Source organism: Dissoconium aciculare (genome assembly GCF_010015565.1).
Source record: "Dissoconium aciculare CBS 342.82 unplaced genomic scaffold K489scaffold_5, whole genome shotgun sequence".
Classification (NCBI taxonomy): domain Eukaryota; kingdom Fungi; phylum Ascomycota; class Dothideomycetes; order Mycosphaerellales; family Dissoconiaceae; genus Dissoconium; species Dissoconium aciculare.
In genome coordinates, this window is record NW_022984955.1 from 1,005,900 (window position 1) to 1,031,371 (window position 25,472).

A 25,472-nucleotide genomic window follows, 5' to 3' on the forward strand; every position below is an offset into this window, starting at 1 on the left:
TCGCGGAAGTCAAAAATCTGTCATCGTGCTCAGGTGTGGATTACAGATATTGTCATATCCGATAGCGATGAAAAAGGGACCAGCAATCCGCGGTTTATCCATCCATCGCTCCACGGCACGGCTGGAGTCCGTCACACGCTTCGATGCGGTTTGTTAAGATAGGACTCCACTTTATACTGCTCAATGGTGTGCTGCAAAAGATGAGCTCTTATAGCGCTGCTCGAATCCCCTCAAGTCAATGCGCCTTCACCAGCATGCCTCCCTCAAAGGTCTCGCCGGGCTCCAATTTCTGCCAACCCTCGACCGCACCAACCTCCACGCACACCATCGTCTTGTATCCGTCCTTTGGCTCAAAGTCGCCCATGCCTTTTGACTTCTCGATCCAAGGATTCCAGACTACGGTATCCGCCAGGTTGTCGCGAATGATGTCCAATGAAGGCCGACCTTCCTGCACGACCGATGTAGTATCTTGCTGCAGTCCAGTGTAGACGCGATCAACCTCGCCTGCAATGGACAGACTCGGAGTGGATTGTTGGTGAGTGGTGGCGTTGAGCATCTTGTCGACATAGGTAGCGCTGCCGAGACCATTAATTTGTGTGCGCGTGATGTCCTAATATCTGAAGTCAGCAGCTGCAAAGGTGTGATAAGTCACAATTCTCGACTGACCTCGACACGGAAGTAGGTGTGCAACAAGAACTGGAACTCGAAAGCCTCCGTGCCCTCGTTTCGCACGTTCAGCATGGTCTGAAGGCTATCCTTGCCCAGTGTCACGCTGTACACGAGCCCGAAGCCAAAAGGCCATGCCTTCTTCGTATCTTCGCTCAAATTTGCCGTTGACAGACCAAAGTCGAGTTTGATCGAATCATCGCCGGCTTTGCCCTGGGCACCAGATTCAGACGACGACTTGCCTAGGTACTCCCAATGTGAGTTTCGTGCAAAGCCGTGCTGTGGGAGACTGCCAGTGACATGGTCCTTGTTTGGTGGGCCGAACGCCTATATCTGACTTCAGCATGTGCACGTTACAATACAAGCCAGCCTGCCGACTGCGCGCACAATTCTCTTACCGGAAATACGATCGGAACACCTCCTCGCACAGGCTTGCTTCCGTCAAGCTTGGCCGCTGTACTGAGCCATAGTCGCTCTTTGCCGTTGGTCTTCCAGCTTGTCACTGTCGCACCGAATAGGAGAATCTCAACCGAATCGCCCGAGGGAAGACTAGCGATGACCTTGCCTTGCTCGACGTGAACGCTCGGTTGCGGTCCAGCAGCGATTGGCGAGATGGCCGAAGGTCGATTCTTGCGGTCTATGATGGCATGGATGTTTGGATCAGAATCTTATCATTGGACCGCGCGAGACAACGTTGTCCAATCTCACCCATTGTGTCGACACAGAATGATATATGATGATCGTCACGGTCAACAGGCCTTGGCTATGCACGATATTTCGCGCGAAGTGAATGTCGGTTTCCAAGGATGGAAAGAAGCAATTATAGATTCAATTTTATTTAGCTGCGATTTGGCAGCTTCCAGCCTGTTGTATTCGCCAGTTGAGCTTCACATCAAGAGGCGCGTTTAGGCGCTGTACCATTCATTCATCGACTCCTCCGGCACAACAAAAGCCCCGCCATGCGGCGTCTACGCAAAGAGACCGATTTGGCAAGCGGGGTACTCTCCGAAAGTTTACCACCCGCCGCCGAACTGGGGGCCTGACATCATCCACGTGTTTTGGTGTAATCTCGCGATCATGAAAGTCTCCGCTTCGTTGCAGGTCCGGCGTGGTTGGTGATAGTTCCCAACAAGACCAGCCCTACGAGCGCCCCTGAAGAATTGACCGGTCTCCATGAAAACGACCTACTGTGTCTCTCATTATGTCAGATTGCCATCGAGCACCTACTCATCTTTAACGCAGATCAAAAAAATAGGGTGTCATTGTAATCCTGCCGAGGAAATTTGACACGTTCATCTGATATACATTGACGTCCACAAAAGAATGACGTGGGTCATAACGCGCACCATGAAATTTCCCCGATCACTTTCTTGTCCTTCTACCGTATCATGTCGATGATTCATTCCTGCTGCGTCGCCCAGCATTATGAATCTCCCGACGCATCTCGAACAGAACATTGTCGAATTCGCGCTCCTCTTGTGATCCCAGGATCATGTTCCTACACTCGGCGAGAATTTCGCGTAGACGGCCGAGCAAACTCTTAGGTTGCGCGATCTTGCGTTCGTTGACCGGGTCGCGCGGCTGTTCCTGAGATGTGGATGGTTCATCAGGATTCGTAGCTTCCACAGGTTGCTCGTGATTATCTTCTTGAACTCGAGCATGTGCAGCCAAGGACGATCGTCTCGTAGCGCGAATTGAACGCGGACTTTCTTGTGATGGCTGCGAAGTCCTGATACGGCCTACACTGCGGCCTCCACGCAGCTTCATGATCTCGAAGTTTCCATCCTGAACTCCATCGTCCGAAGCAAGATCAGCGCTCATGTTTGATGCTCGTCGTTTCAGTGATTTGACAGCGGGCTCCCTTCCGATGTTCATGCCTTTGTCCTGCTTGCGTGGTCTGCCCCGACTACGCTTACCTTGGACAGCTAACGTCTCGGCCACAGCGATATCGACTGCTTGATTGCCAGCTTGATCTTCTTGGGACTGTCCTGTCTCCTCTACGGCATCCGACTCATCGTCCATAAATGACACTCCAGGTGATTGGTTGCTGGCGACGACGATCTCTTCACCAATATCCCCATCTTCATCTTGCTGCTGCATTCCAAGCATGTTTGTTATGAGCTTCTTGAGTGGCGACGAAGGCTTGCGCTTCCGTGATGTGTATATTGTTCCTGAAGCGCGTTTGCGTTTCTTGCCGTTCGCGCGTTGCTCTGCGGGCTCCTCAGCTTGTGATGCCGAGACTGCACTGAGTTGTGTCATATCATCTACTTCAAGTGGGCTTGATGCTCGCGATGATTCTACGTCTTCGGTTTGACCAGTGTCACCGGCCACGTACTTCTGGCTCATCTGTGATCGAATTTCGGCGGCAGATCGGTCGACTACAGTTTGCTGTTCTGGCGATGCTTCACCATTCACCGCAGCGGCTTCTTCGCGAAGTAGCTGGGCCGTTGGTAGTGCTGAATCGGACTGCAGATTCAATGCAGTCTCAATATCTGATTCAGTTGTCACGTCAGATTGTTCAGTTCCCATGCCACCATCCTCTGTCAGCGAGACTTTGTTGGGCATGGCGACCGCGTCAGTCGTGAGGGGATTGTCGTCCGGGAATTTCTCGTGGAGCTTGTTTTGATGGCCCTCTTCGCTGATATGAGGAGGCGATGACGGTGGAGCGGAGTCGAGATCACTGTCGTCATCATCACCATAATCTTCCTCTGCGTCTTCCTGTAGAACAACAGGACCCGCAATTTGTTTGACAGCTTTGGGTGTGGGTGATGATGGAAGATCATCGCTCATAGGATTCGCGTCATTGAACTCCCCTGGCGTTTCGAGCGCTCCAGACGTGCTCACGCTGACTGAAGGTGGTGCGAACACAAGCCGTTTGATAGTCGGGTCTCCCGTTGGCAGTGGACTCGAGGACATCTGCGGATACATGTGCGCATCGTCCCTTTGTCTCTCACGGATCTCCAATTGTCGATCGGTCAGCAGCTGCGAGGTTCCTTCAGAAATTGGGGATGATGGCTCGATGGCAGCAAACTCGATCTGTGAGTCATCGTGACGGAGCTTTGGAAGCGAAATTGGTTGTTTTGGCAGTGCCACCTTCGCAGGACTTGCTTGACGAGCCAACGCTGTCTGCGCAAGATGCTGTCTGATCAGCGTATTCTCAGTCTCTGGTCTACGCAGCATGGTCGCGAGCCGAGATGTCATGCCCAAGTTTGGCACAATGTCAGCTGTCGTTATATTGGTCTGCGAGAGGTCGATCATCTCTGGAAGCTCAAACGAGGCGATGTTCTCAGTATCTTTCCTCAAACCAGGCAATAACAAGTCAGCCTGTAAGGAGCGGGCGAAAAGCACTGCCTCCAATGTGGGCGGGTACCGCAGTGCAGTCTCAATACCGAATGTTGTGTTCCAGAAAGTGATAGTGGCATTGACCACGTCCTTGCACGGACTTGAGAAGCCTGCAATAAAAAGTGGCTCAAGCGACTTGAGTGGGGATGGTTCTTTGCGAGGTAGTGATCGGACAAGGTCGAGCACAGACGTCCAGCACTGTACAACGGACGTTGAGGTATTCGCTTCATGCTCAGGCAGAACAGACCCCCTGAATACTTCTTGATTTTGATCTTCGACCCAATTTGTGATTGTCTCTTGCGTCCGCCTCAACGCAGCCCCGAGTATTGCTGGAGGGCAGCCCCGCAGGAATTGAATGAATGATTCGAAGAAAAGCTGGAGACACTCTGCCTTCAAGCTCGTACAGTAGGCTTTCTTGGAAGCCGTGCAGACCATAGTATAGACACAATCGAAAGGATCGAATGCTGTTGTCTTCGGTGAGTCGAGACTATAACCTCCAACATATTTCCTGCCAAGGTCCAACGCTTGACGATTCTTGGGCCATCGACTATGTTTGAGGACAACTGTTGTGAGCTGAATCACGGTTTCGACCGTCACCGTCGCGGAATTATCAGCAATAATCTTCGCAAAGGGCTCCATTATTCCTAGAACAAGGCTGCCGTCTCCGCCGCGGTGCAAAGCGAAAGTGCACAAAGTGGCGTAAAGTGTCGTCATCAAGTGTTGGCTCGTACGACTCCCGGATGTCAAATGGATGCCATGCTGTAAGATGAAAAGCGCTGATTTCAAAATTGTATTGATCGGCCCTTCACGATTCGAAGTCAGCTCGTTTTGTGAGTCAATGAGTACGACCGCCGATTGAGCGATGGAGGTCCATATGATTTCGTTAGAGTCTGGGTTCTGATTCATGGATGTTGGGTCAAGGCATATATGCAGCGAGCGTTGTAGTATGAGCATATTTGTTGATAAGGCACTCTTTGTGCCCACAAGCAGCCGCAACAGCCATACAGGAGATCGCGCATAACTTTCAGTTTGACATACTGCCTTAGTCGCTCTGCAGTGCAAGGCCATCAGGAGTACGGCTGGGGATCGAGTTGGCAGTGGATGTTTCGAAGCCCGGGAAGAAGGGGTCACTGTTGCTGCCACTTCATCTGAGCCTGTCATAGTCAGAAAATCTTGCACAAAATGTCCTTGTCCAAGTGTATCAATTGCCGCTTCGACCAAGGACTGAAATCGTGCAAACCATGTAGAAATTTCATCGGCAGACAGAAGCTCGGCGCTCGTGCTCCATAGTCGCCGGAAAAGATTCGTCAACTGAGCAATGACCTCTTTCAACTCGTTTGAAGTTTTGACCTCCTGCGTCCCAGCTTCCGCGATTGCTGTCAAACATGATTGCCAACATCGATCAACATGCGAACGATCGGTCGCCTGGGGGCTCAAATGCATTGCTAAAACCGGTTCCAAGAGCCCCACAATCAGCGAGAATCTAGAGCGTATCCACCTGGGTTCGAGCCGTGCAAGATCCTCAGGCTTGATCGCCCTGGGCTCATTCGCTGCGTTTATGTTCCATACGCTCTCGCTCCTTGAGAATAGCCCCTGAAGGACGTTGCATGTAAATTGGGAGCCTCTGCTGCTGAAGCTTGCCACTGGGCCCAGAACGCCATCGATGTACATATTCCATGCCGCATCGATCTCATCGTGGGAGAGCCCTGGTCGCATAGCATAATGTACTAGATTGCAAAAGCTCTCCATTGCCAGCGCACGTTGTACTTGTGAGTGTTTGTCCTTGACGCGTATCTTCAATCCGACCTCGATTGGCACTTTCAACATAGCACGAAAACTGTCAGAGGTCGAAGAGTCCGGCATGACAGAGAATACAAGTCTGTTCCAAGCAATGTGTGCTTGGTGTCGGATTGCATTGTCTCCAGAGTTGAGGCACCTCTGAAGTAAGCGCAGCCAATGCTTGATACTGGGCCATCTTTCAAACGGCCTTCGCTTGGAGCGAAGGAACAAAATGACAGCAGTCCAAATCTGGGGCACATAAGGCGCCATTCCGGGATCTTCGACATTGTCCCACAGCTTTCGTAGGAGGAACTCCCCGTACTTCTCCTCTTCACTCGATTTTTGCTCAAAAAGTTCATAAATTCCTTTCGCCGCTTGGAAGTTAGTGCCCAGACTGAGGCCAGCTGCCGTCAACGTTTCCAACGCCCGGGTGCGGGTCTCTTTATGGTTGCTTAGCAATCCATGAAACACATGTTCAACCCATTCCCGCATTTTCCCAAGCATCGTACCAGGTGCCTGCTCCAATATTCTGTGGTAGATGATCAGACGAGCGGGTATGAAGCTGTTCCCAGAACACCGGTCTTGGATGGTGTACAAGGCCGAGATGAGCTTTTCAGCCCGGGCCGGTGTCAAGACAGCAACATGCAGTCTGTGTTGGCAGAGTAGCAGCATGTGTCCCTTGATGACTGCCTTTGGCATCTCCGGTTGGTCCAGAACGACGAGAGATCGCTCAAGTAGAAACGAACGGAATTCTTCATCCAGCGCATGTGCTGTACGTGCGTTGAAGATTATGGCACTAGCCAGATGTAGTGCCTGCGTGACGATATCCCTATCGACACGACCTTCGTCGTCTTTCCATGCCAAGTCTCGCGCCATGAATTGCACAAGCAAGCTACTCTTACCCAATATTGCCTCTGGGTCGGGGATTCCATCGTAGGTTTTGAGCGCTCCATTGAGCGCAAGGTAAGCATCGAGGCGAGCACTTCGCGAGGGACGCCCAAGATGTTGTAGAGCCGAATTTAGCATCTTGCGGAAGCTGCCAGGCTCTTGTGGTGAGAAGCAATTAAGTGCGGTGTTCAAATCCTCGGGCGAGAGTGGGGTTTGGCCTTGAGTAGGCTTGAGGATTGACCTGAGAGGTTTTGTGGACCGACTGAGGGCGGCTTGTTTCGATGAAGTGTAAAGCAGCGGGCTTGACATGCCAGGAGCAAGCACATCGTGATATGTGTGATTGTTCGAAAATCCGACTCTTTTGGCGGTTGGTGTAGCCTCGATCGGCAATGGACTCTCTGGTGGAGACTGGACAACCTCTACTGAAAGATTCGTCTCAGATACAACCGATCCTAGAATGATGTTCTCATGACCGTCACGTAGAAATTGTAAGGCGTCGTCCACATCTTTGGAGAGATCTCGCGGTGGTGTTGGCGGCCGCTGAGGTAGGGATTCGAGTTTCGAGCCAGTCGGAGAGGTGCACAACATGTTTTGCGCTTTTGATCAAGAAGTTGAGAACAGACCGATCGCTCAACGCATTGCGTTCAATTGCCCTCGAATAGAATCCGCTCGTGAATACATTTGTGGTATTCAGTGCAGCAGACGAGCGCCGTTATGACCGAGCGCCGTTGCTATGCGGAGTTGCAAAATGCACTTTACGCGTGTAGTACGCGGAGGACGTGCACCGTGAACGCGACTCTCGCAATTATGTAGGAATCTGCGGATTAGCGGCACCTGGGTATACTGTAGCCCCGACCGGGCATGGGTGCCTCAGGCTTGGATTCGTCTGAGACGCTCCTGAGTCCAACTTCAGACGGAATCCTTGTGCTTCTTCTCTGTACAACGAAGTATAGGTCGTGTACAATGTCCAGCTAGACAGCCACGCTCTTCAGTATGCCTTCCGATCAGCTCCGATATTGGTTCTAGTCCACAGCGCATCAAGGTTCCGCCTTCATTGACCACTGTCAAAGACGCATACCTTTATCATGTCTGCTCTGCAAATCCAGGCAGGCCCACAAGGTCTAAACGGCGCTGGTAAGCCATCGACCGCGATGAGTTGACTTTCATATGGAACCGTTCTGATCACTTTCACCCAGGCGCCATCGAGATTGAGAGCCTGCTGCGGGACTTGATGAAATCTATCGACAGCAAACATCTTTCAATTGACCGTATGATTCTTTCTACATCACATTGACGGCGGAAGTCTTACTCGTGAAACAGAGCAGACTACGGCTCTCGAAAGAATTAAAATTCTCGGCAGAGACATAAGCCAAGCTGGACCAATTTTCACCAGATTGGTAGGTGTGTACAGACAGCAACATCGTTCCTTGCGGACTGATCTCTCCCCAGGGAATATCAACCCTCGCCCATTATGGTCTGGATTCCAAAGAGGTCGTCAGCTCCAGGGAAGCCCTTCGCTGTCTGGCCAACGCTCTCCTTCTGAATGAGTCATCGAGGCAGACCTTCATCGACATGGATTATGCTGGAAAAGCCGCAGAACGACTGAAAGCCGATAACCATGACGACGAGTTTCTCATCTCGCGCATTTTATTCTTACTTACATACAACACTAACCTTGATTTTGGCAAAATGATCGATAAGCACGGCCTGGATTCAAGCGTAAACCGAAACATTGCCCACCATGCAAGATCATATCAGACAACTGCCCGCAAACATGGCGCTTCGTCTCCAATTCAAGACATGGCCATGCACGAGACCTTGAAATTGCTGTTCAATGTTACGTACCATCATCCAGGTCTGGCTGTGGCATTTGCGCCCTCATTCAATCACTTGGTCCATATTTTGATCAATTATGAAATCCGCGATCCACCGTTACAACCGCCCGTCACACTTTTGATCAACGCATTGCTGAACCTTGAGCTAAAAGCCGATCCTGTCACGTCAAACAACAAGGCTAGTGAGGAGACCCGAGGAGGCATCTCTCTTCATAGGAAACTCATTGATCGCCTCATAATTATTCTTGACAGGGCTGTCAGGAGCCAGACTGAGAAGGAACTTGATCAAGCCGCAGCTCCACTCTGCACACTGCTGCGGCAGCTCTATGCTTTGGACCAGCCAGACGTACAGACTAAAATGAAGACTCTACTACTCCCGGCGGACAGTGAGCGCGAGGTGCCATTGGGTCAAGCCGATTCACTACCATCACGGCTGTTGCGAATGTCAACATCTTCTGATCTACCTATGCTCCGCGACAATATCTCCAGTCTACTCTTTGAGCTAAGCGACAAAGATGCATCTAAATTTGTAGAGAATATCGGCTACGGTTATGCATCTGGTTACTTGATGAACCATAGAATTCCCATTCCCGCAGGTCCCATTCCCGCAGCTCGCGCATCGGACACTGCCCAATTTCCTGTTGACAAAGCATTCAATCCTGTTACTGGCCAACACTTGAGTGCGGAGGATCAAACTGCAGCGCAAGCGCTTGAAATGACCGAAGAGGAAAAAGAGCGGGAAGCTGAAAGACTTTTTGTTCTATTCGAACGCTTGAAAGCGACAGGAGTGATAAATGTTACCAACCCCGTGGAGCACGCAATTAGTGAAGGGCGTTTTGAAGAGGTAGACTGAGACTTGCGCCAGAGCACCGTCTTGTTTCGCTTTCGCGCATGAGAGGAATGTCGTGAATGTTGACATCACTTGAATACGAGTGCGATCACCACCGATGCGGTTTGATATGACGAAGCCCACCTTATATTGCAATGACGAATACGCGCTGAAAGGCAACGCAATTGGTGTGCGCTGATTGACAACCGGTTCCAGACGAGGCCTACCATGCTTGCCGCGCGCATTGACCTCGCGCAGGGGTCATGTATTGAGTATTTTCGGCCGCTCCAATCGTCCCGCAATATTCGACCATCTTAAAGGATTGGTGTACAGCCTCTGGTTTGCAATGTTTCAGAACGACAGGGATACGATAGCGGCTTGCACGCGCGAGCGTTGTAATCCGGCGCTGAATTCGGGAAGCCGGGCGCTTATTTGAACGGGAAACCGACAGAAACTCGAAATTTCGAGGCTTTGGACCCCTCAAATTGACATATTCGGCCCCCAGGCCCGAAATAGTGGGCCTTCCAATCGGCGCATAATGGTGTACGCGGCAAGAAATGAAAAATGATAAATTGAAAGACAAAGACGGTTCGCATCGACCAGGTGAGTATCGTGAAAACTAAGCTCCAGGTGCCCAACCTCGCCCGCGACCAGCGAGAACCTGTCTCCAAATTGTTGCAGATATTTAACGATTGACACCATGGCGATGCGCCGGACGTTGACCCAGATTTCGAATATTATTCAAACGCGGAAGCGTAAGGGACAAACCAAACGGGCTGTCAGTGACCGCAGTCCCGTCAGCGAATCCCTAGAGAAGAGCCATTGTGGCCAAGTCACCACCCCAGCAGTATTCGCCTCTGTGGACACGGTCGCCAACATTGAAGACGACAAAAATATAACATCACATCACTCGCCTTCGGTACAATGCGACACAGAAGCATTGTCAGCACTGTCTGAACCAGTCTCAGCTCGTGAAGTCTTGATTTCATCATACGAGGGCAACGATGACGAGGCCATGCCTGAATGGTCATCGTCAATCAACACAATCGACAGCACTACAGAGAGTCTCGACTATAGAAGCTCAATGGCAGTAGTTCTCTATGACACTGATAGTATGAATGACGCGACCGAAGCATATGCTCCGGCCACCGATTGTTTGTCCTTGGATGGTCCCCGAGATTTGTTGCGCGCCGCGTCTCGTGGCCTGCACAACGATTGTTCACCATGTGAGCACGGAAATACTCTGGCGTTGGTACCTAGACGTTCGATAGCAACAGACGACGATGAGGCGTATCGTAGCATGAGCTCAAGCGATGACGGCGATGCTGCTTCTCACGCCGATCGGCGCACGTACGCACAGCGAGACCGTCCCCGACAACCGAGCGGACCGTCACTGACTTTCCGCGGCAAAGACTTGTTCACTCTGAGAAGCATCCATGCCGACATTGAGTCGACGGGAAACGAAATCGCCCATCATGTGGAAGAAGTTTCGGACCTTGATAGATCGATACGTCACCGGGAGGCTGACATCGATAGGCAGCTCGAAATGACAGGAAATGTAGACCGCATTGCACTCGAAGATGTCCGCCACTTGAGAAATGAGCGGGAAAGACGGTCACGTGCGTATGACTGCGTTCTCGTACGGCAGCGCGACAACTGGGACGACCTCCGAGACTTTTTGACGGAACATCTTTGTCTGCACAATATCCCGCCTCTCTCAAGAGCCTCATCACGATCCAGAGTCGAAAGTCCGATCAGTTGGGACGCCGACGAGCGGGGAATGAGGGAGACACGGCCCTCTCGGGGACGCACAGAGACCCCCTTCAGTCGAGGGCGAGGAGGATCTTCTCCAAGTCAATGTCCCTCGGCGCCAACCTGTCCTCCGGCGGCATCTTTAGGGCGTCAGTCTTGCATTCCCTCGTTTGGAAGTCGAAGGTCTTCCGGGAGTTGCGATGCTCACGAAAGTTCGATACGGCGTCCAATCCGCCTACCCATGGGAGTGCCGCAGCGTGATACCAACCAGTCCGCAAGTGTCCTCAGTACATGGGACCTGCGTATCACAGAAATTCAGGTTAGGAAAGAGGCTGATGCTGATTTACTAGCGCGTCACGCTAAGGCTGTGAAGCATCGACACTTCGCACAGGCTGTTTTCCCAGATCGGGACGGCATTGTAATACAGCTATGGTCTCAAGCCAAGCCAGCTCAGTCTTGCGGTGTACCTCGGGAAGCACTGGCAGGAATTCTAGAGCCGATGGGGCAAGAAGTACACGATCTGAGCTGTATCCTTGACCCGCACGCCTTCCGATTTCGAATGATCTCGCGCCTGACGAGAGGGCTCATCGAAGCGGAGGAAGCAGTCGAGCTGATCGAGAAAGAGATCCACAAGAGCGGACTGCGGCCTGTGTATCGCCCAGAAGATCAATATTCCAATTTTCCCGATCGATCAGACGATGGATACCGCATGAGCGAAGAACAAGCGGTGATCGACTGGCAGGACAAATCGGCGATCGAGTCCTGGATGAGCAAATTTCCTCGCAACCCTGTTCTGTTCGCCGATGCGATCACGGATGCTAGCAAGGTGGCCAAAACGAGGAGACGCATCGACAATATCGGCGACGAGTGGGATGGAGCGTCGTTGCAATCTCACGAAGGCTACACTGAGGATGACTATTGCCATCCGTACTTCAAGTGCAAGATTGACCGATGGCGAGCCGCCGTGAATGAACTACGAACTCTGGCGACGCGGACGCGAGCCGAGATCCTTGGAATACGTGTCGAGGAAGAAACCGATGCATGATGCTAAGGATGTGAAATGTGTTGTTGTTCTTCAAATGTGATACCCCATTCATTATCTATCTGTTATTAATCTCACGTGATAAAAGCCCTTTGGAAATATAGCAACCATCCCTCTTACATCTGCTTCTGAACTCTGCTCTGCTTTGTGCTTGGTCAATGTCTGTGTTTAACGGCATTGATCGAAAGACTCAGATGCTAGCCAAAAGGATTTATAGTTGTGATCATAATTTTGTGTTGCAAGGACTGGACGAAATAAAGGCATGCACGAGGGGGCAAGAAATTTATATATATACACACCATGTTCGAGCTGGAAATTATCAAGTTTGCGTCAATCATTCAATCATTACACCTCACCACATCCTACGCCGAATGTCCCTTGAACAGCATTCGTATGCCCGATGCTCCTTTCGGGGCTATCGCTTTGGTTTTGGTGGTGCCCGTAGCACTTTTTGGCGCCTTGCTCTTGCTGCTGACAGTGCTCTTCGCCTTTCTCCTGCGGTGGAATCGGCCGGCCTCTGAGCTCGGAGGTTTCAGATCGGCCTCTGTCAATCGGCCCTCTTCGACTAGTGTTCGAGTAGCGTGTGGCGTGATGAATTCGCCGTCGACGCTGGTGCCGAGCGAGCCCAATTCCGCATCAGCGATCCCGCGCCTCCATTTCTCAATGGAACTGATCTCGCGCAGTTCGTCGACCAATTCCTCTTCCAGCACTTCGGCGGGCTCTTCTGTGATTTGCCTCATGGCGACGCCTTCTTCGAGTTGGCGAGCCTCTTCGTTCCGTGCTTGAATCTTTTTGATGATCTTGTAGCCTCCAAAAGCTATGATGGTCACGCCGACACCGACACCGGCCGCGATGGCGAATTGTGGACTGGCCAACAATGCGATGATAGCAGGAAATGCGGTCTTCATGGAGGCCAATGCCCCTGGCGCCATCTTCATCGCAACGTTAGAAATCTCTCCTAACGTCAGGGCAACTGCGGCTAGAGCTTCAGGGTTCTTTTGCAGATTCTCGATGGTCGCAATAACAGAATGCTGCACGCAATTGCATTCGTCAAGTAACGTCTGGAGTGCTGTCATCTTAGTCCGCAGTTCAAGCTCATCCTCGGTTTTCTTGGTCGGCAGGGGTGGAGGTAGGTACCCATAAGCCAGGTCCATATCTATGCCGTCCAGACTTGCGGCTCGCTTGGGCTTATGCTTATTTGAATATGCTAATGCCATGCCGTCTGTATGCCGCCTCGACAACTCCTTGATGATTGGCTCGTTGTCGCCCTCGGGCGCACCGGGAACCTCCTTCTGAAGTGGAGATGGTTTATGTTGTTTGTCGGAATGGCGTTGATGTTGCCGCTGGTTCTGCGACGATCGATCGTCGTTGGCATAAAAGCTATCTGAAATCCCACGCTGCACTGCGGGTCTTTCCTGGTCATGTCCAGGCACAGGCTTGCGTTTTACCGATTTGGCACTGTCACGCCTTGTCACAGAACTTCTTTTGGAGCTTGCCACTGAGCGAACTTCATCTTCGTCGGCGATGGTCATGACTTCCACCTTCTTTCGTAAAATGCGCTCAGCATCCTGTGTTGCGAAGTAGGCATCTCTTTGTGCCTTGAGCTCTGCTTTTTTCTCGTTGTATGCAAGTTTGGCTTCGTTGAAGACGTTGACGAGATGTTTCGAGCTCTTCACGATCTTTCCAGATTTATTAACAATCGTGATGGTCTGTCCAGCGAGTGCCATTGTTTTTATCGGCGGTAAAGATATATGGGCTGTCGATGCCTACCGACGAGATGGAGGAATTCGAATATGTGACACACGTGAGCGAGGATAGGTATGAGTGATGAGCAGGTTGGAATTTGTTGTGCAATCTTCGCTGGATGCTAATATGTTTCTTGTGAATAGGAAGCCTGGCAGAGGTCCCAGGAATCGGGCTGATGCGTTTGCGATACCAAAGTCTCACTGTGACAGCGACAACTCAATCATTACATCACACTGAATTTAGCATTGCAGGCGGGATTTAACGGTTTCACCGCGTGGGCGATCTCTGTCCACCAGGTGGGCGATGATGTGACAGGCGACCGTGTCGCGACACGATTCGTCGACAAATTCGGTGAGGATTTCTTGGGCGGCAACGCTGATGAGGTGGGCGCATCGGATGCGAGTGTATCCCCAACCACTGGAAAGCCGAGACCTTATGTGCTGGGAGAGATGACAGTGTACCCACAAAGACACGACGGTGGTAGAACGCTGGACATGCCCACGACAGCGTGGATGGCGTGAATCATAGCGGCAGCAGGATTTACGGATATCATAGCATCAGAGCGTTTAATTAATCTAGATTGTCATCGGAATCGTCGTTTCTCCCGTCTTCGAACCGGCGGGCAGACGATGAACAAGCGCCACACACGGGAGGCTGGAGGTCACCGGGCGGCGTCACTGGTGTGGGGCTGTGCAGGAACTCCGAAGCTGTTCATGCCTCGTCACGGCCTCTAGAACCTCCAGCCTTTTTAGCTAGGTACTCGCGTGGATTGGCAGTTGATAGCAGCTGAAATACGACATGTAAATTTGTCGCTTAATTTTTTGCGACTCCCGTTCAGTTCTACAGGTACTGCGCTTGTCAAAGAGAACGCGCGGATCCAGCTGCCTAGCCGCATGACCAGTACGAATTTCTCTCGCAAACGCGATATACAATATCTAGACTATGCGCATTGAAAACTGGCAATTTCGTGGGGGACGCTGTTGGCTCCCTACCCTCCAAAAAGATGTCCTGACTCCATCGGGTGAGGTTCACATCAGGATACGCTCAGGCTTTTTGAGAAAACCAAGATGCAGGATTGGCTCTTTGCTCAGGTGCGGGTCGCGTTCGCTGTTCGGTATACCCAAGCCGATATCGCAACCAATAACGGACATCCAAAAGTGCCGCATTCGCCTTCTCAATCGTGTCAATGAATATATATTTGCAGGATCCGTGGATGTCTTGGAATCGATTGAAACGTATTGCTGGCTGAAACCTCATGCGGAGCTTGCAGAAGCCCGGAGCGGAAAGCGTCGATTGTCGCAACCGCTAGCCACAATGCTACACCGCAACTCGAGACTTGAGCGTTTGGTCATTGTAGAAAGCGCAACAAAGCTTGACCGACATCGTTATACGAGATCGATCATTCCGAAAGGTCAGTTTACTGCATTCGGCAGAGTGCATGCCTTTGTCTCAGCGCCCGTCGAAATTCCAGTATGCGTCGTCATCTTCGTCATCGCTACGATTGTCGTCTTCATCTTCGCCGTGATCAGCCTGTTGCGATTGCGCAATTATTGCAGCAGTTGTGTCCGCATCTATGTCCTTTTTGTGACCCCCGTTTGAGTCAGTATCGACTGTCCTGAGTGCCTCGCGTCTAGCCCGTAATCTCTGGGCTCGCATTTCCAGTCCCTCCATCTCTTCCAATTCGTCCTCAAGGATTTTCGCTGCATCCTCCCTCTCGTCTACGATCTCGAGATCTCTTCTTCCGCGTTGGGCACTTTGTTCCTCTCTAGCTTGCGCTGCGAGTTCAGCGGCGGTCAGAGGTGCCGATAAGATCGTTGCATCGCCATATGACTCGGGTCGAGCGGGCACGGAAGCCTCAAGCTCTGCTAGTTCGCGCTCAAAGTCATCCAAAGTTACGACATCGAGCTTGTCATTCGCCGGGACATTTTGATTCAATTCCGAGAGCTCTTCCGCGGCGTTGTCGATCGTTACACTTTGCGCCTGGACAGTTCGTGTGGTGTCTTCATTCCCCTCATACACTGCGGCATCTTTGAAATCCGAGATGGCAGCTGGTCGTATCTTTTTCCTCGATTCCGCGGGCGGACTCGCAGAGCCAGAAGCGCTACGCTTTCTCTTGCCAGTATCCGTGGGTCGCGCACTCGCTGCGTCTTGTGCTCGAGTCTGTCGAAGATTGTGTTGCGTAGTATGAAGGTGACTCTGCCATGCTGATTCGTGTTTGATGACCGTCTCACATAAATTGCATACCAATTTCCCGCTCGAGGTGTAGGAGGCGTGAGGGTGGGTAATTCTTTTGCGCGCGTCGCGTGACGCGCGCAACATTGCACGTACATCCGCCATTAGAGCAAGACTCCGTCGCTGTAGATTTGCCAACCTTGAGACTTGATGATTTATTGTAATCGCATCTATGTGCAGCACGACATCCGAGGCCCGCCTCGCGCTATCACGTGAGATTTCTCACAAGACACTGCCGTTGCTAGTCCGAATTCGCACAAGAGCACAAAGCTCCGCTTCCCGCAAATGCGGAATCTTCGGTCGCATTCGCATGATCCCTCCACCATCCATCATAACGAATTCCGCCAATTCCACCACCACCAGCCGCTTCTTTTCGCACGCCTCATTGACTTAACACGATCGCAAATCTTCCGAGCCACTTTGCGTTTCTCGCACTTCACAATTGCATCACAAGCACTCCAGCGAGGAAGCTGCAACCGGAACCTTTCATCGCCCACCAGCATTGGCGCATTCGCGACAGAGTCGCGTGCCAGAATTGAAGTGACTTTGAGTCGCGCCGCTGGTCGAGACTCGCAACATCTGCAAGCGCATCTCTCGGCGAGACTTTTGCCTCGTGTCGTGGGGACTGTACTGCTGTCAGGGGGGATATTGCAACTGGAAACGCACCGTCGCGACTACGTGCTACAATTGCGCTGCTTGCGCTGTCATTCACTTCAAATTTGCGTGCCACCTTTGCTTGCTGTGAGACGGTCGTCATCAAGGCCTGCTTGTGCACATATCCTTTTTAGATACCGACTTTAGATGAAGTGCTGGTACGCGTGAATCGTTGTTGTCTATAGCTAGCCTCCGAGCTCACGCATCACACCATCATTGTCGTTGCCCCCCAACATGCCAGCAGGTAAGCCATGTTCTAGTCGTCTGTTGTAGATGACAAGCAAGCGAACAAACCTGCTTCCACGGTGGCGTGCATTCATGGAGGGATATCCACTCTTCGGATTTTGATCTACCATACTAATCAATCCCATTACAGACGAACCGCGCCGGTCGGTGCGGGCCAACAAAGGTCAACACAAGAACGCGTCTCCGTCACCAGTACCAGCGCCAAAGGCCAAAGCCACCAAAGCGAACAAGGGCAAGGCGAGCAAGAAGCAAGCTGAGCCCCAGGTCGACGATGAACCGGCTCAAGAAGACGAAGACAACGAAGAAGAGGAGGACGAAGAGATTCGCTGTATCTGCGGCAACGATGATCGGAAAGACACTCGGCCATTCATTGCGTGCGACGCATGCTCCGTGTGGCAACACAATGTGTGCATGGGTATTCCTGACGATGAGGACGACGTGCCAGAGCATTACTTCTGCGAACTGTGCCGACCAGAAGAACATCAGGAAACTATCCAGGCCTTGCAGCGAGGCGAAGAGATCTGGGATACCCGCAATAAGATCTACTTGGCCGAGAATGAGTCAAGCAAGAAGGGTAAGAATCGCAAGAGGAAGGGCCGGCAGAGCGAGGGAGGGGTTCCTGGGTGGCTGAAGAAAGACGTCCCCCCACAAGATTTTAAAGTTCCTGTAGATGTGAAAGCATTGCCGAGCGACGAAACGCCTGCCAAAGAAACCCACGAGAGCAGTACGAAGCGCAAGCGCGAGGAGTTGCAGGAGGAACAATCAACAGAAACCAAGCTTGAGACCGATGAAGAGGCGAAGGAAGCAGGACGACAAGACAAACGGCGAAAATCTTCAGCCACCGAAAACAAAGGCTCTAAAGATCCAGATACCGCTCTCGTGCCAATTGATCAGCTTCCTGCCGATAGAAGAAAGGTCGCCATGGCGCTCAGTCAGGTCGTTGCCAGTGACGTCCTTGAGCGGGCGAAAAGGTCGGCCTTGAAGCTACCTCATGGGCTCACCAAGAAGAACGTTGGGGACCACTATGGAGCGCGAATCGAGTATGCACTCCAGATGAATCACGGTAGCACGAAAGATGCGGCATACATGACGCAGTTCAGAGCGCTCCATGCCAACCTGAAGAAAAACCATAGCTTGATTACACGTTTGCTCAGCAATACGCTCACCCCAGATCAACTCTCAATTATGAGTACAAGCGACATGGCAAGCGAAGAATTGCAACGCGAGCGAGCTGAACTAAAGGAAGTGTTGGATCGACAAGCAGTCGCAGTCAGTGAAGAGGGCCCGAGATATCGTCAAGATCACAAAGGTTATCATGCGATCGAAGGAGAACCAAACCCGACTCCCGATACGCGCTTGCCCACTCCGCCTCCGGCAGCAGCTGGAGCGTCACCAGATGTCGCGCAAGGGACCCATCAGAGTAATGAGTCGATTAAGACAGACGGTGAGGTCGAAGGTGCTCCAAGCAAGCCAGAAGAAGCGCGAGATGGTGCCGCTGCAGGTCAACAATTCGATATGAAGGATATCTGGGCCAAAACAGCGCAATCGCCAACAAATGCAAATCCGCAGAACGGTTCACGGGGAAAGCACGCAAGTGCACGTCGTTCTAGCTCCGTCCAATTAGCCGCCCCGGCTAACACTGGGGCAAAGGATGATCCTGATGTCGATCGCCTGCTGGACGACAATGACGAGGCCTATTCACCGGCAGCGGCCACTGGATCGGAAGCTGTCGTTTGGCGTGGCAAGCTCATCCAGAATAGCGAAGAAGCTGCTCCAGTGCTCAACGCACGGTTTGTCGCTGGCAGAGACCTTGTGTCTACTATATCATGGCAAGATCTACTCCCTAGTTCCCTCTCCATTGATGGACGGCTACAGATCCAGAAGGCCGAGGATTACCTCTGCGGACTCCGCTGGAGCACGACTAGTGACGTCTCTGTTCTCTCCTTGACACCATACGATAATGCCGATGCGTTCAACAAGATCTTCGATTACTTCCACAGCAGGCAGCGATATGCAGTGGTCGAAAAGGGAAAGCCGCCGCTCGTCAAGGAGTTTTACATAATACCTGTGGAGGTTGGCGCAAATTTGCCCGAGCATATTGAGATGCTGGAGCATTGCACGATCAAGAAACCGATCGAAGAGCGGCTGTTGCTCGCTTCGCTGACCGTCTCTCGTGCGCCTGAAGAGGCGCTGGCGCTGCTGACCACGGCGACGCCGGCTCAGCATGCTCAACCAGGTCCCAACGGCGGCGTGCCTCAGCATCTCCGTCAAAGCATCTCGGGACCGGCGGCTTCCCCTATGACGGGACAAACACCAATGTCACCAGTCGTTCACAATGGTCCGCTCTCATCACACATACCATCTGCAGTCTCTCCCGCTGGCTTCGGAACGCCGACGCCCTTTCCACCCAATCCATATGGTAATCGACAACCGCAGCCCAACCCGCTGTACGCGAATCCACCACCACAGCAAGCCGCTCCTCCCTGGGCAAATCCTCGCGTGACGGAGATTCTTGGTGATTTGCAATTCACGCCTTCGGCAATGCAAATTCTTCAAGCATCACCACATATGAGTGACCAGCAATTGCAGGGCTTAAGACATGTCCTCACAGAGAACCCGCATTCGAGGAACGATTTTGCAGCCTTAAGTGCTATCCTGAGGGGATAAGGAAGGAGGCACGGGCATCTATGGTAGAATAATGCATGGTGACAACGGACTCGGATGAACGGTATGGCATCGGCGGAGAACCTATCTAGTGAATGGCTCGATTCTAATTAATGCAACATGAAAAAATGGACAAGCAATGGGCCCTTTCCAGAGATTCGATCCAGCCCTGTCGAATGTTCCGCATATCAGGATTCGCGATCTTGGGTCTGTGCCACTGTTTCCATCGCTGTAAGAGTCTATAAAAGGTTTCCTCGCCGCGCACGATGGTTGTAATGTAAGAATACGCACAATCTACCGTGACTCAATGCGAAATTGGCGCGAAAATTGAACGCTGACGTCGGTCCACGATCAAAATTTCCCCACTTCAGAACGATGTGCCCCGCTTGGCCGAATTTTGATAGTGGTGACTCTTGCGGCATATTGTGTTACGCTATGAGTGGAATTGGACCGGCACCCGCATTCTAGATTGTTGAAGTCTGCCAAATTCTGCAATCATATACATTGCAACTTATCTGCATGAAACATGGCCGCCGAACAAGCAAGAGAGGTCGTTGAAAACGCCGTGCAGGCTGTGGCCCAAGGCGTGGAACAACTCACAACAGGAGAGGGGAGTCAAGTCAACTTGATCCTCGATGAAGTTACCGGCGAACGTGTGTCCAAGACGGAGTTGAAGAAGCGTCAGAAGCAGCGCGAAAAGGAGAAGCAGAAGGCTGAACGCGAAGCAACCAGGCAAGCGCCGCCTCAGCCGAAGAGGAAGGCCGCAGAAGAAGATGAGGAGAAACTCAATGCCAATGTGAGTACGATTAATGGAGCGTTCCACGTCTTAGAACCATTGCGAAAAAGCTAGCAGATCAGGAAGTTGACCAAGCTGACTCAATCTGCTGTATCCAGCAATATTTCGAGATTCGTTCTCGTGCAATCAAGCGCATGAAGGAGACAGGAAACCCACACCCTTACCCACACAAGTTCCATGTCACCTATGATCTTCGCAATTTCGAGAAAGAGTTCGGTCATCTCGCCAAGGGAGAGCTTGTTAAGGATAAGGTCATCAGCGTGGGATGCCGCATCTACAACATTCGTACATCAGGAGAGAACCTGCGATTCTATGAGGTTGCAGTCGATGGCGCTGAGATTCAGATCATGGCACAGAACCTGGAGAGCACCAGCAAAGTTCCTTTCGCAGACCAGCATGATCATCTACGACGTGGAGACATCATCGGTGTCACCGGATACCCGGGAAGGACTAGCCCGAAGAGAGCAGACAATCCCGGCGAGTTATCCATTTTCGCTCAGGAGGTAGTTTTGCTCGCTCCCTGTTTGCACCAGATTCCCTCCGAGCACTACGGGTTCAAGGATCAAGAAGAGCGTTACCGTAACCGTCATCTTGATTTGATCATGAACAAAAGCACTGTCCAGACCTTCAAAACTCGATCACGTATCGTCAAATACATTCGCAACTACCTCGATAGCAACGGTTTCTACGAAGTCGAGACACCGATTCTCCTGAAGAACGCCGGTGGTGCGACGGCCAAGCCTTTCTACACTGAACACAACGATCTCAAGATGACCCTTGCCCTGCGTATAGCTACAGAACTGCCTCTCAAGCAGCTTGTCGTGGGAGGAATCAACCGTGTATATGAAATAGGTCGCCAATTCCGTAATGAAGGTATCGATCTTACGCACAACCCCGAATTCACGACTTGCGAATACTATGAAGCTTTCGCCGACGTCTACGATGTCATGGACAGAACTGAGGAGCTGGTGGAGGGCATGGTGAAGGAAGTCTGTGGCTCACTACAGACCAAGTTCAACACTCAAACAGGCGAGGTTTATGAAGTCAATTGGGCCAAGCCTTGGAAGCGCATCGAGATGATTCCAGCGCTTGAGGAAGCCTGCGGCGAAAAGTTCCCTCCTGGAGATGAACTTCACACCGATGCAACCAACGAGTTCCTCAAGCGTATGCTCAAGAAGACCGGCGTCGACTGCACGCCGCCGCTCACCAACGCTCGCATGCTGGACAAGATGGTCGGAGAGTTCATTGAGGAAAAATGTATCAACCCTACGTTCATCACTGGTCACCCTCAAATGATGAGCCCGTTGGCAAAGTACCACCGCGAAAATACCGGTCTGTGCGAACGGTTCGAGGCGTTCGTCTGTAAAAAGGAAATCGTCAACGCATACACAGAGTTGAACGATCCCTTTGACCAACGTTTGCGATTTGAGGAGCAAGCTCGACAGAAAGCTCAAGGTGATGACGAAGCGCAGGTCTTGGACGAGACATTCTTGACTGCCATCGAGTATGGTCTCCCACCCACTGGTGGATGGGGTATGGGTATCGATCGGATGGTCATGTTCCTTGCCAACCACTACAGCATCAAGGAAGTTTTGACTTTCCCAATGATGAAGCCTGATGCCAATGCGGCGGAGCATCCCAAAGCTGCAGAAGTCACTGGTGTGGAGCCGCTTCAAGCAGAGGGAATCCGTAAGTGAAACCCAACAATTTGCCCAACTTGACTGAAACCATTTTTGCTAACTTCACAAAGCCCACAAATGAATACCCAGCGAAGTTTGGATCGCAAAATCGATGATTGAACCGTGTCTACAGAACATACACCCCCAAGATATACGGCACATCACCAAATTCTTTTCGCAGCCATAGCATAGCGATCGATATGATCCAACTTGAGCTCTCCCTTCTCAGACTTCGCCTTGCGTGCGTTTTCTTTCTCGCGTAGATCCTTCAGTCCTTCGTGATCGTCTTCATATATCCATCTTCGCTTATCGTCGTCGACCTCGACAGCCCCGAGACCTCCGACGCGGCGGCCGTGGGCATCTGCACTGCGTCTCTCGCGTTCTTTCATACCTTCGTAACGACTCCTCGCAAATGACAGCAGGACCATTCCGAGCAGAAGTTTGAACGCCAACAACAAGAGGTAGATGACTAAGAAGAAAATCACCATTGTAGCAAGTGCAATGGCATCATCAAGGCTCCATGAGAATCCACCAGGCCCTGATTGTGCTCCGCCTCCGAATGTGGACCTTCCGAGCGCCCTCCGGAATACTTGGTCAATGTGTTGCAAGGCTGCCGTTGTCGCCGGCGAACTTCCACCCAATGTCTCCTGCTCCAAACTTAAGGAGGTTCCCATGGAGGGAATCGGCATAGGCATGTGCGTTGCAAGGAACATGTGATAGGTCTGCATACACGCGCGGATGAAGAGGCAACTCAAAGGGATCACCGGTAAACCTAAGCGTTTCGTAAGGTTCTGATCGGCGAAGGCGTGTGTGTAGTAGTCTTTTGCCAGCATGTCGAGGAAGCGGCCATAGATATTCGGTTTGACGTTGTTGAACTTGGTGATGTAAGCATGCTTGATCCAGTCGACCAGCGCCTCGCTTCCGAGCACTATAAGGAAAGGGCCCAGCACTTCTCCTGACCAGGTTGGCAGAAGCGTAAAGGCTTTGGGAATCACGAAGCCCGAGAGCAGCGGCATGCCCGTAGCGTTGACTGTGGCGCTGCTGCTGGTGGCAGTTGCAGATCCACCACCAAATGCACTGCTCAGACTGATGTTGAGGCCGCCAACCTCGACAATGTTGCGAAGAGCGATGATGAGCAGCATCAGCCAGAGCTGGAAGCGCTCAACGATGTCGGCGCATGTCAACTGGAACAAGTTTTCTTTCTCGATCTTCTTGAATACAGTTCCCTTGATTTCGACAAACTGATTGCTCATCAAGAGTGTGAGTAGTGCGTTCGAATAGGAGTTTACTGCCACATTGAGCGTGACTACTTGGTAGAATAATGCTGTGGAGTGGATGACGTTGTACGTCAGTGCCAAAAAGAACATCCAGAGCGGACGGAACACCTTACTCCGACCTTCCGAGTCTCTTTCCAGCGTCTCCTTGGAGAACAAACACTCCAGAACATCTTGCCCCAGTGCAGATAAGAGACGATCGAATACCTCGAGGACATTGTATATGACGTAGAGTTTGATAGCAGCTTGGCCACGAATCGAATGATACATTCGGCTTGCATCAAAACACAGGAGTACGGCGCAACTCAATGCTATAAGAAGGCCCTGCAGGATGTCCGCTTTGTGATTGGGCAGCAAGGCTGAAGGTGTAGATCTCGTACGGCGATGTCGAAAGCCCGATCGTCTCCTTGGTGGCCTGGCTGGTGAGGGCGAGACGAGACGAATGTTGCCGTATCCCTTGCTCTCATGAGTGACTTCTTCTGCATGTTTTTTGACCTGCAGTGCTGCAGCGCCGCGTCGAATGTCGCTCTGGGCGTTATGTCGGCTGCGCTGCCAGATTCGACCCAAGCCTCCGTAGACGTAGCTCCCTAGGTCAAGCATTTCCTGTAGTGCGTTGCGACACAGCCACGACAGCAGAATTCCGGAAGCTTTGAAGAAGCGTAGAGGTAATATCGTGAAGTTATACAGCCAAGCGTCAAGACAAGCCACGGCGCCAAACCAAAGCACCTGCTCAAGGTGAGGTGGCAGGAGCAAGAAGTTCATCAAACGTTCGAACTTTACGCTCGAAGACTCATATGGGAAGTCGCTCGCTGCCGAACGATGTATGTATAGAGCCGAGGGTCGTGCAGAAGACAATTCTAGATGCAGATATGTGGGAAGTGAGAGGGGAGGCAAGGGCATGCCGCTGGGCATTGGAGATGCCGATCTGTCACGTCTCGGTGAGACTTTGCTCGAGCTTCCACGCCGCATGCCCGAAAATTCTTCTGTCTTAAGTGGTGAGAGCTGCGGTCTCGTCTTTGAGCCCTTGGAGGATGATTGCTTCCGCTGAAAGAAGGGGGTTGAGGCGGATCGCGGCGAGAACATCGGCCGCGTCTCACCAGCAGTCATCGCATCCAGTACGGGATCTTGGAAGGATGCATCATGCTCGGCCTGCTGTTCGGCAGGGCTATGACTGGGTTGAATTCGTTCGCTGAGTGATGGTTTAGGAAGGATGAACACTGTATCGCTGACCATTTCATCGTCGCTTGACACCGGCAACTCGTCGTTTAGAGTGCGTACCGGCAGTGATTCGGGAGATATTGTCAAGTCTTGTATCTATTTCTGCTTTAGAATGGTGCATTTGATTAATCATGGTATCTCTTTTCTTACTTGTTTGGGGGACAACTTCCACGTCCGCGCTTCACTGCTGGCACGACGATCACTCGTCTGTTGAGCCGGTCGTTGCGCATGTCCGGCGAGGTCTGCTCTGCTAGATAGTGAATCATGTGCATTCTCATCGATGGGCGATAGAGCTGGAGTCGTTAGTTGCCCATTTATCTTGCCCTCGAGACTCGTGATATGGCTATCACCGGAGAGCTCTGACGAATTGGAGGGAGTCATTATGCGGGCGGATATACTGATTGCCCACTCGAGGCTGTTGCGCTGAGTGAAGGACGATACCGGCGCCTAAATCAACGGAGATCTTAGGGATCGCCCACACATGAAATAGCATCGGTCTTGCTAGGGAGAACAATCTTGGTGGCACACCACCAGCATAGGTATGTGACTTCGAACAACAGGGCTTTGCCTGGCAATAATCGAGGGATCTTGTAGGGACATGTAGTATCGGTAAACGAATGTCAGTCCATCAACTGTCTGATAATACGCTCGCGTCAACATCTGAGTAACTCTCTTGTCAACGAACGATGACAAGCTGTCGTGTCCGTCAACCTTTCAAGGTTGTCGTCGATACTCGAATAATGGACGGAACGAGATGTGACCACACTGCGACCTGACGGCACCCGCGCTAAAATTCACATGAAATGCGGCTCAATTTCATGAGTTTGTTA

General features: G+C 51.7%; 9 protein-coding genes across 9 annotated transcripts; 4 read left to right on the top strand and 5 right to left on the bottom strand.

Annotated features, from left to right (window-relative positions):
* Positions 1-18: 18 nt before the first annotated feature.
* On the bottom strand, positions 19-1,482 carry K489DRAFT_201835 (galactose mutarotase-like protein). Its single transcript, XM_033599601.1, has 4 exons — positions 1,375-1,482; positions 1,065-1,303; positions 667-993; positions 19-610 (listed from the first exon to the last, which is right to left on the bottom strand). The coding sequence occupies exons 1-4, from the start codon at positions 1,376-1,378 to the stop codon at positions 236-238; spliced, it is 945 nt and encodes a 314-aa protein (XP_033460654.1). The 5' UTR covers positions 1,379-1,482; the 3' UTR covers positions 19-235.
* Positions 1,483-1,847: 365 nt separating this feature from the next.
* On the bottom strand, positions 1,848-7,395 carry K489DRAFT_379614 (uncharacterized protein). Its single transcript, XM_033604694.1, has one exon. It carries the CDS (start codon positions 7,261-7,263, stop codon positions 2,053-2,055), a length of 5,211 nt encoding a protein of 1,736 aa, XP_033460655.1. The 5' UTR covers positions 7,264-7,395; the 3' UTR covers positions 1,848-2,052.
* Positions 7,396-7,760: 365 nt separating this feature from the next.
* K489DRAFT_409439 (uncharacterized protein) lies at positions 7,761-9,363 on the top strand (the record flags this gene model as incomplete). Its single annotated transcript, XM_033607583.1, has 4 exons — positions 7,761-7,809; positions 7,872-7,943; positions 7,996-8,072; positions 8,125-9,363. The coding sequence occupies 4 exons, from the start codon at positions 7,761-7,763 to the stop codon at positions 9,361-9,363; spliced, it is 1,437 nt and encodes a 478-aa protein (XP_033460656.1).
* A 676-nt stretch (positions 9,364-10,039) lies between these two features.
* Positions 10,040-12,136, top strand: K489DRAFT_409440 (uncharacterized protein; the record flags this gene model as incomplete). The annotated part of the gene is made up of 1 exon (XM_033607584.1): positions 10,040-12,136. One exon carries the CDS (start codon positions 10,040-10,042, stop codon positions 12,134-12,136), a length of 2,097 nt encoding a protein of 698 aa, XP_033460657.1.
* A 38-nt stretch (positions 12,137-12,174) lies between these two features.
* Positions 12,175-13,860, bottom strand: K489DRAFT_355793 (uncharacterized protein; the record flags this gene model as incomplete). The annotated part of the gene is made up of 2 exons (XM_033602529.1): positions 12,175-13,482; positions 13,633-13,860. The coding sequence occupies 2 exons, from the start codon at positions 13,858-13,860 to the stop codon at positions 12,496-12,498; spliced, it is 1,215 nt and encodes a 404-aa protein (XP_033460658.1). The 3' UTR covers positions 12,175-12,495.
* A 1,468-nt stretch (positions 13,861-15,328) lies between these two features.
* K489DRAFT_369952 (uncharacterized protein) lies at positions 15,329-16,216 on the bottom strand (the record flags this gene model as incomplete). Its single annotated transcript, XM_033603091.1, has 1 exon — positions 15,329-16,216. The coding sequence occupies one exon, from the start codon at positions 16,214-16,216 to the stop codon at positions 15,329-15,331; it is 888 nt and encodes a 295-aa protein (XP_033460659.1).
* Positions 16,217-16,752: 536 nt separating this feature from the next.
* On the top strand, positions 16,753-19,796 carry K489DRAFT_201997 (uncharacterized protein). Its single transcript, XM_033599602.1, has 2 exons — positions 16,753-17,009; positions 17,142-19,796. Exons 1-2 carry the CDS (start codon positions 17,000-17,002, stop codon positions 19,676-19,678), a joined length of 2,547 nt encoding a protein of 848 aa, XP_033460660.1. The 5' UTR covers positions 16,753-16,999; the 3' UTR covers positions 19,679-19,796.
* A 405-nt stretch (positions 19,797-20,201) lies between these two features.
* On the top strand, positions 20,202-22,168 carry K489DRAFT_317955 (lysyl-tRNA synthetase; the record flags this gene model as incomplete). Its single annotated transcript, XM_033601274.1, has 2 exons — positions 20,202-20,471; positions 20,570-22,168. The coding sequence occupies 2 exons, from the start codon at positions 20,202-20,204 to the stop codon at positions 22,166-22,168; spliced, it is 1,869 nt and encodes a 622-aa protein (XP_033460661.1).
* On the bottom strand, positions 21,958-25,371 carry K489DRAFT_337244 (DUF747-domain-containing protein). The gene is made up of 2 exons (XM_033602216.1): positions 24,793-25,371; positions 21,958-24,738 (listed from the first exon to the last, which is right to left on the bottom strand). Exons 1-2 carry the CDS (start codon positions 25,021-25,023, stop codon positions 22,312-22,314), a joined length of 2,658 nt encoding a protein of 885 aa, XP_033460662.1. The 5' UTR covers positions 25,024-25,371; the 3' UTR covers positions 21,958-22,311.
* Positions 25,372-25,472: the final 101 nt, after the last annotated feature.

Bases quoted from the DNA above. Each gene is read 5' to 3' on its own strand.
- K489DRAFT_201835 (XM_033599601.1), bottom strand. The intron at 994-1,064 runs GTAAGAGAATTG...AGTCAGATATAG, and splicing joins GTGTTCCGATCGTATTTCCG to GCGTTCGGCCCACCAAACAA. The intron at 611-666 runs GTCAGTCGAGAA...TTCAGATATTAG, and splicing joins ACACCTACTTCCGTGTCGAG to GACATCACGCGCACACAAAT.
- K489DRAFT_379614 (XM_033604694.1), bottom strand. From the start codon at position 7,263: ATGTTGTGCACCTCTCCGACTGGCTCGAAACTCGAATCCCTACCTCAG.
- K489DRAFT_337244 (XM_033602216.1), bottom strand. From the start codon at position 25,023: ATGACTCCCTCCAATTCGTCAGAGCTCTCCGGTGATAGCCATATCACG. The intron at 24,739-24,792 runs GTAAGAAAAGAG...AAGCAGAAATAG, and splicing joins GGAAGTTGTCCCCCAAACAA to ATACAAGACTTGACAATATC.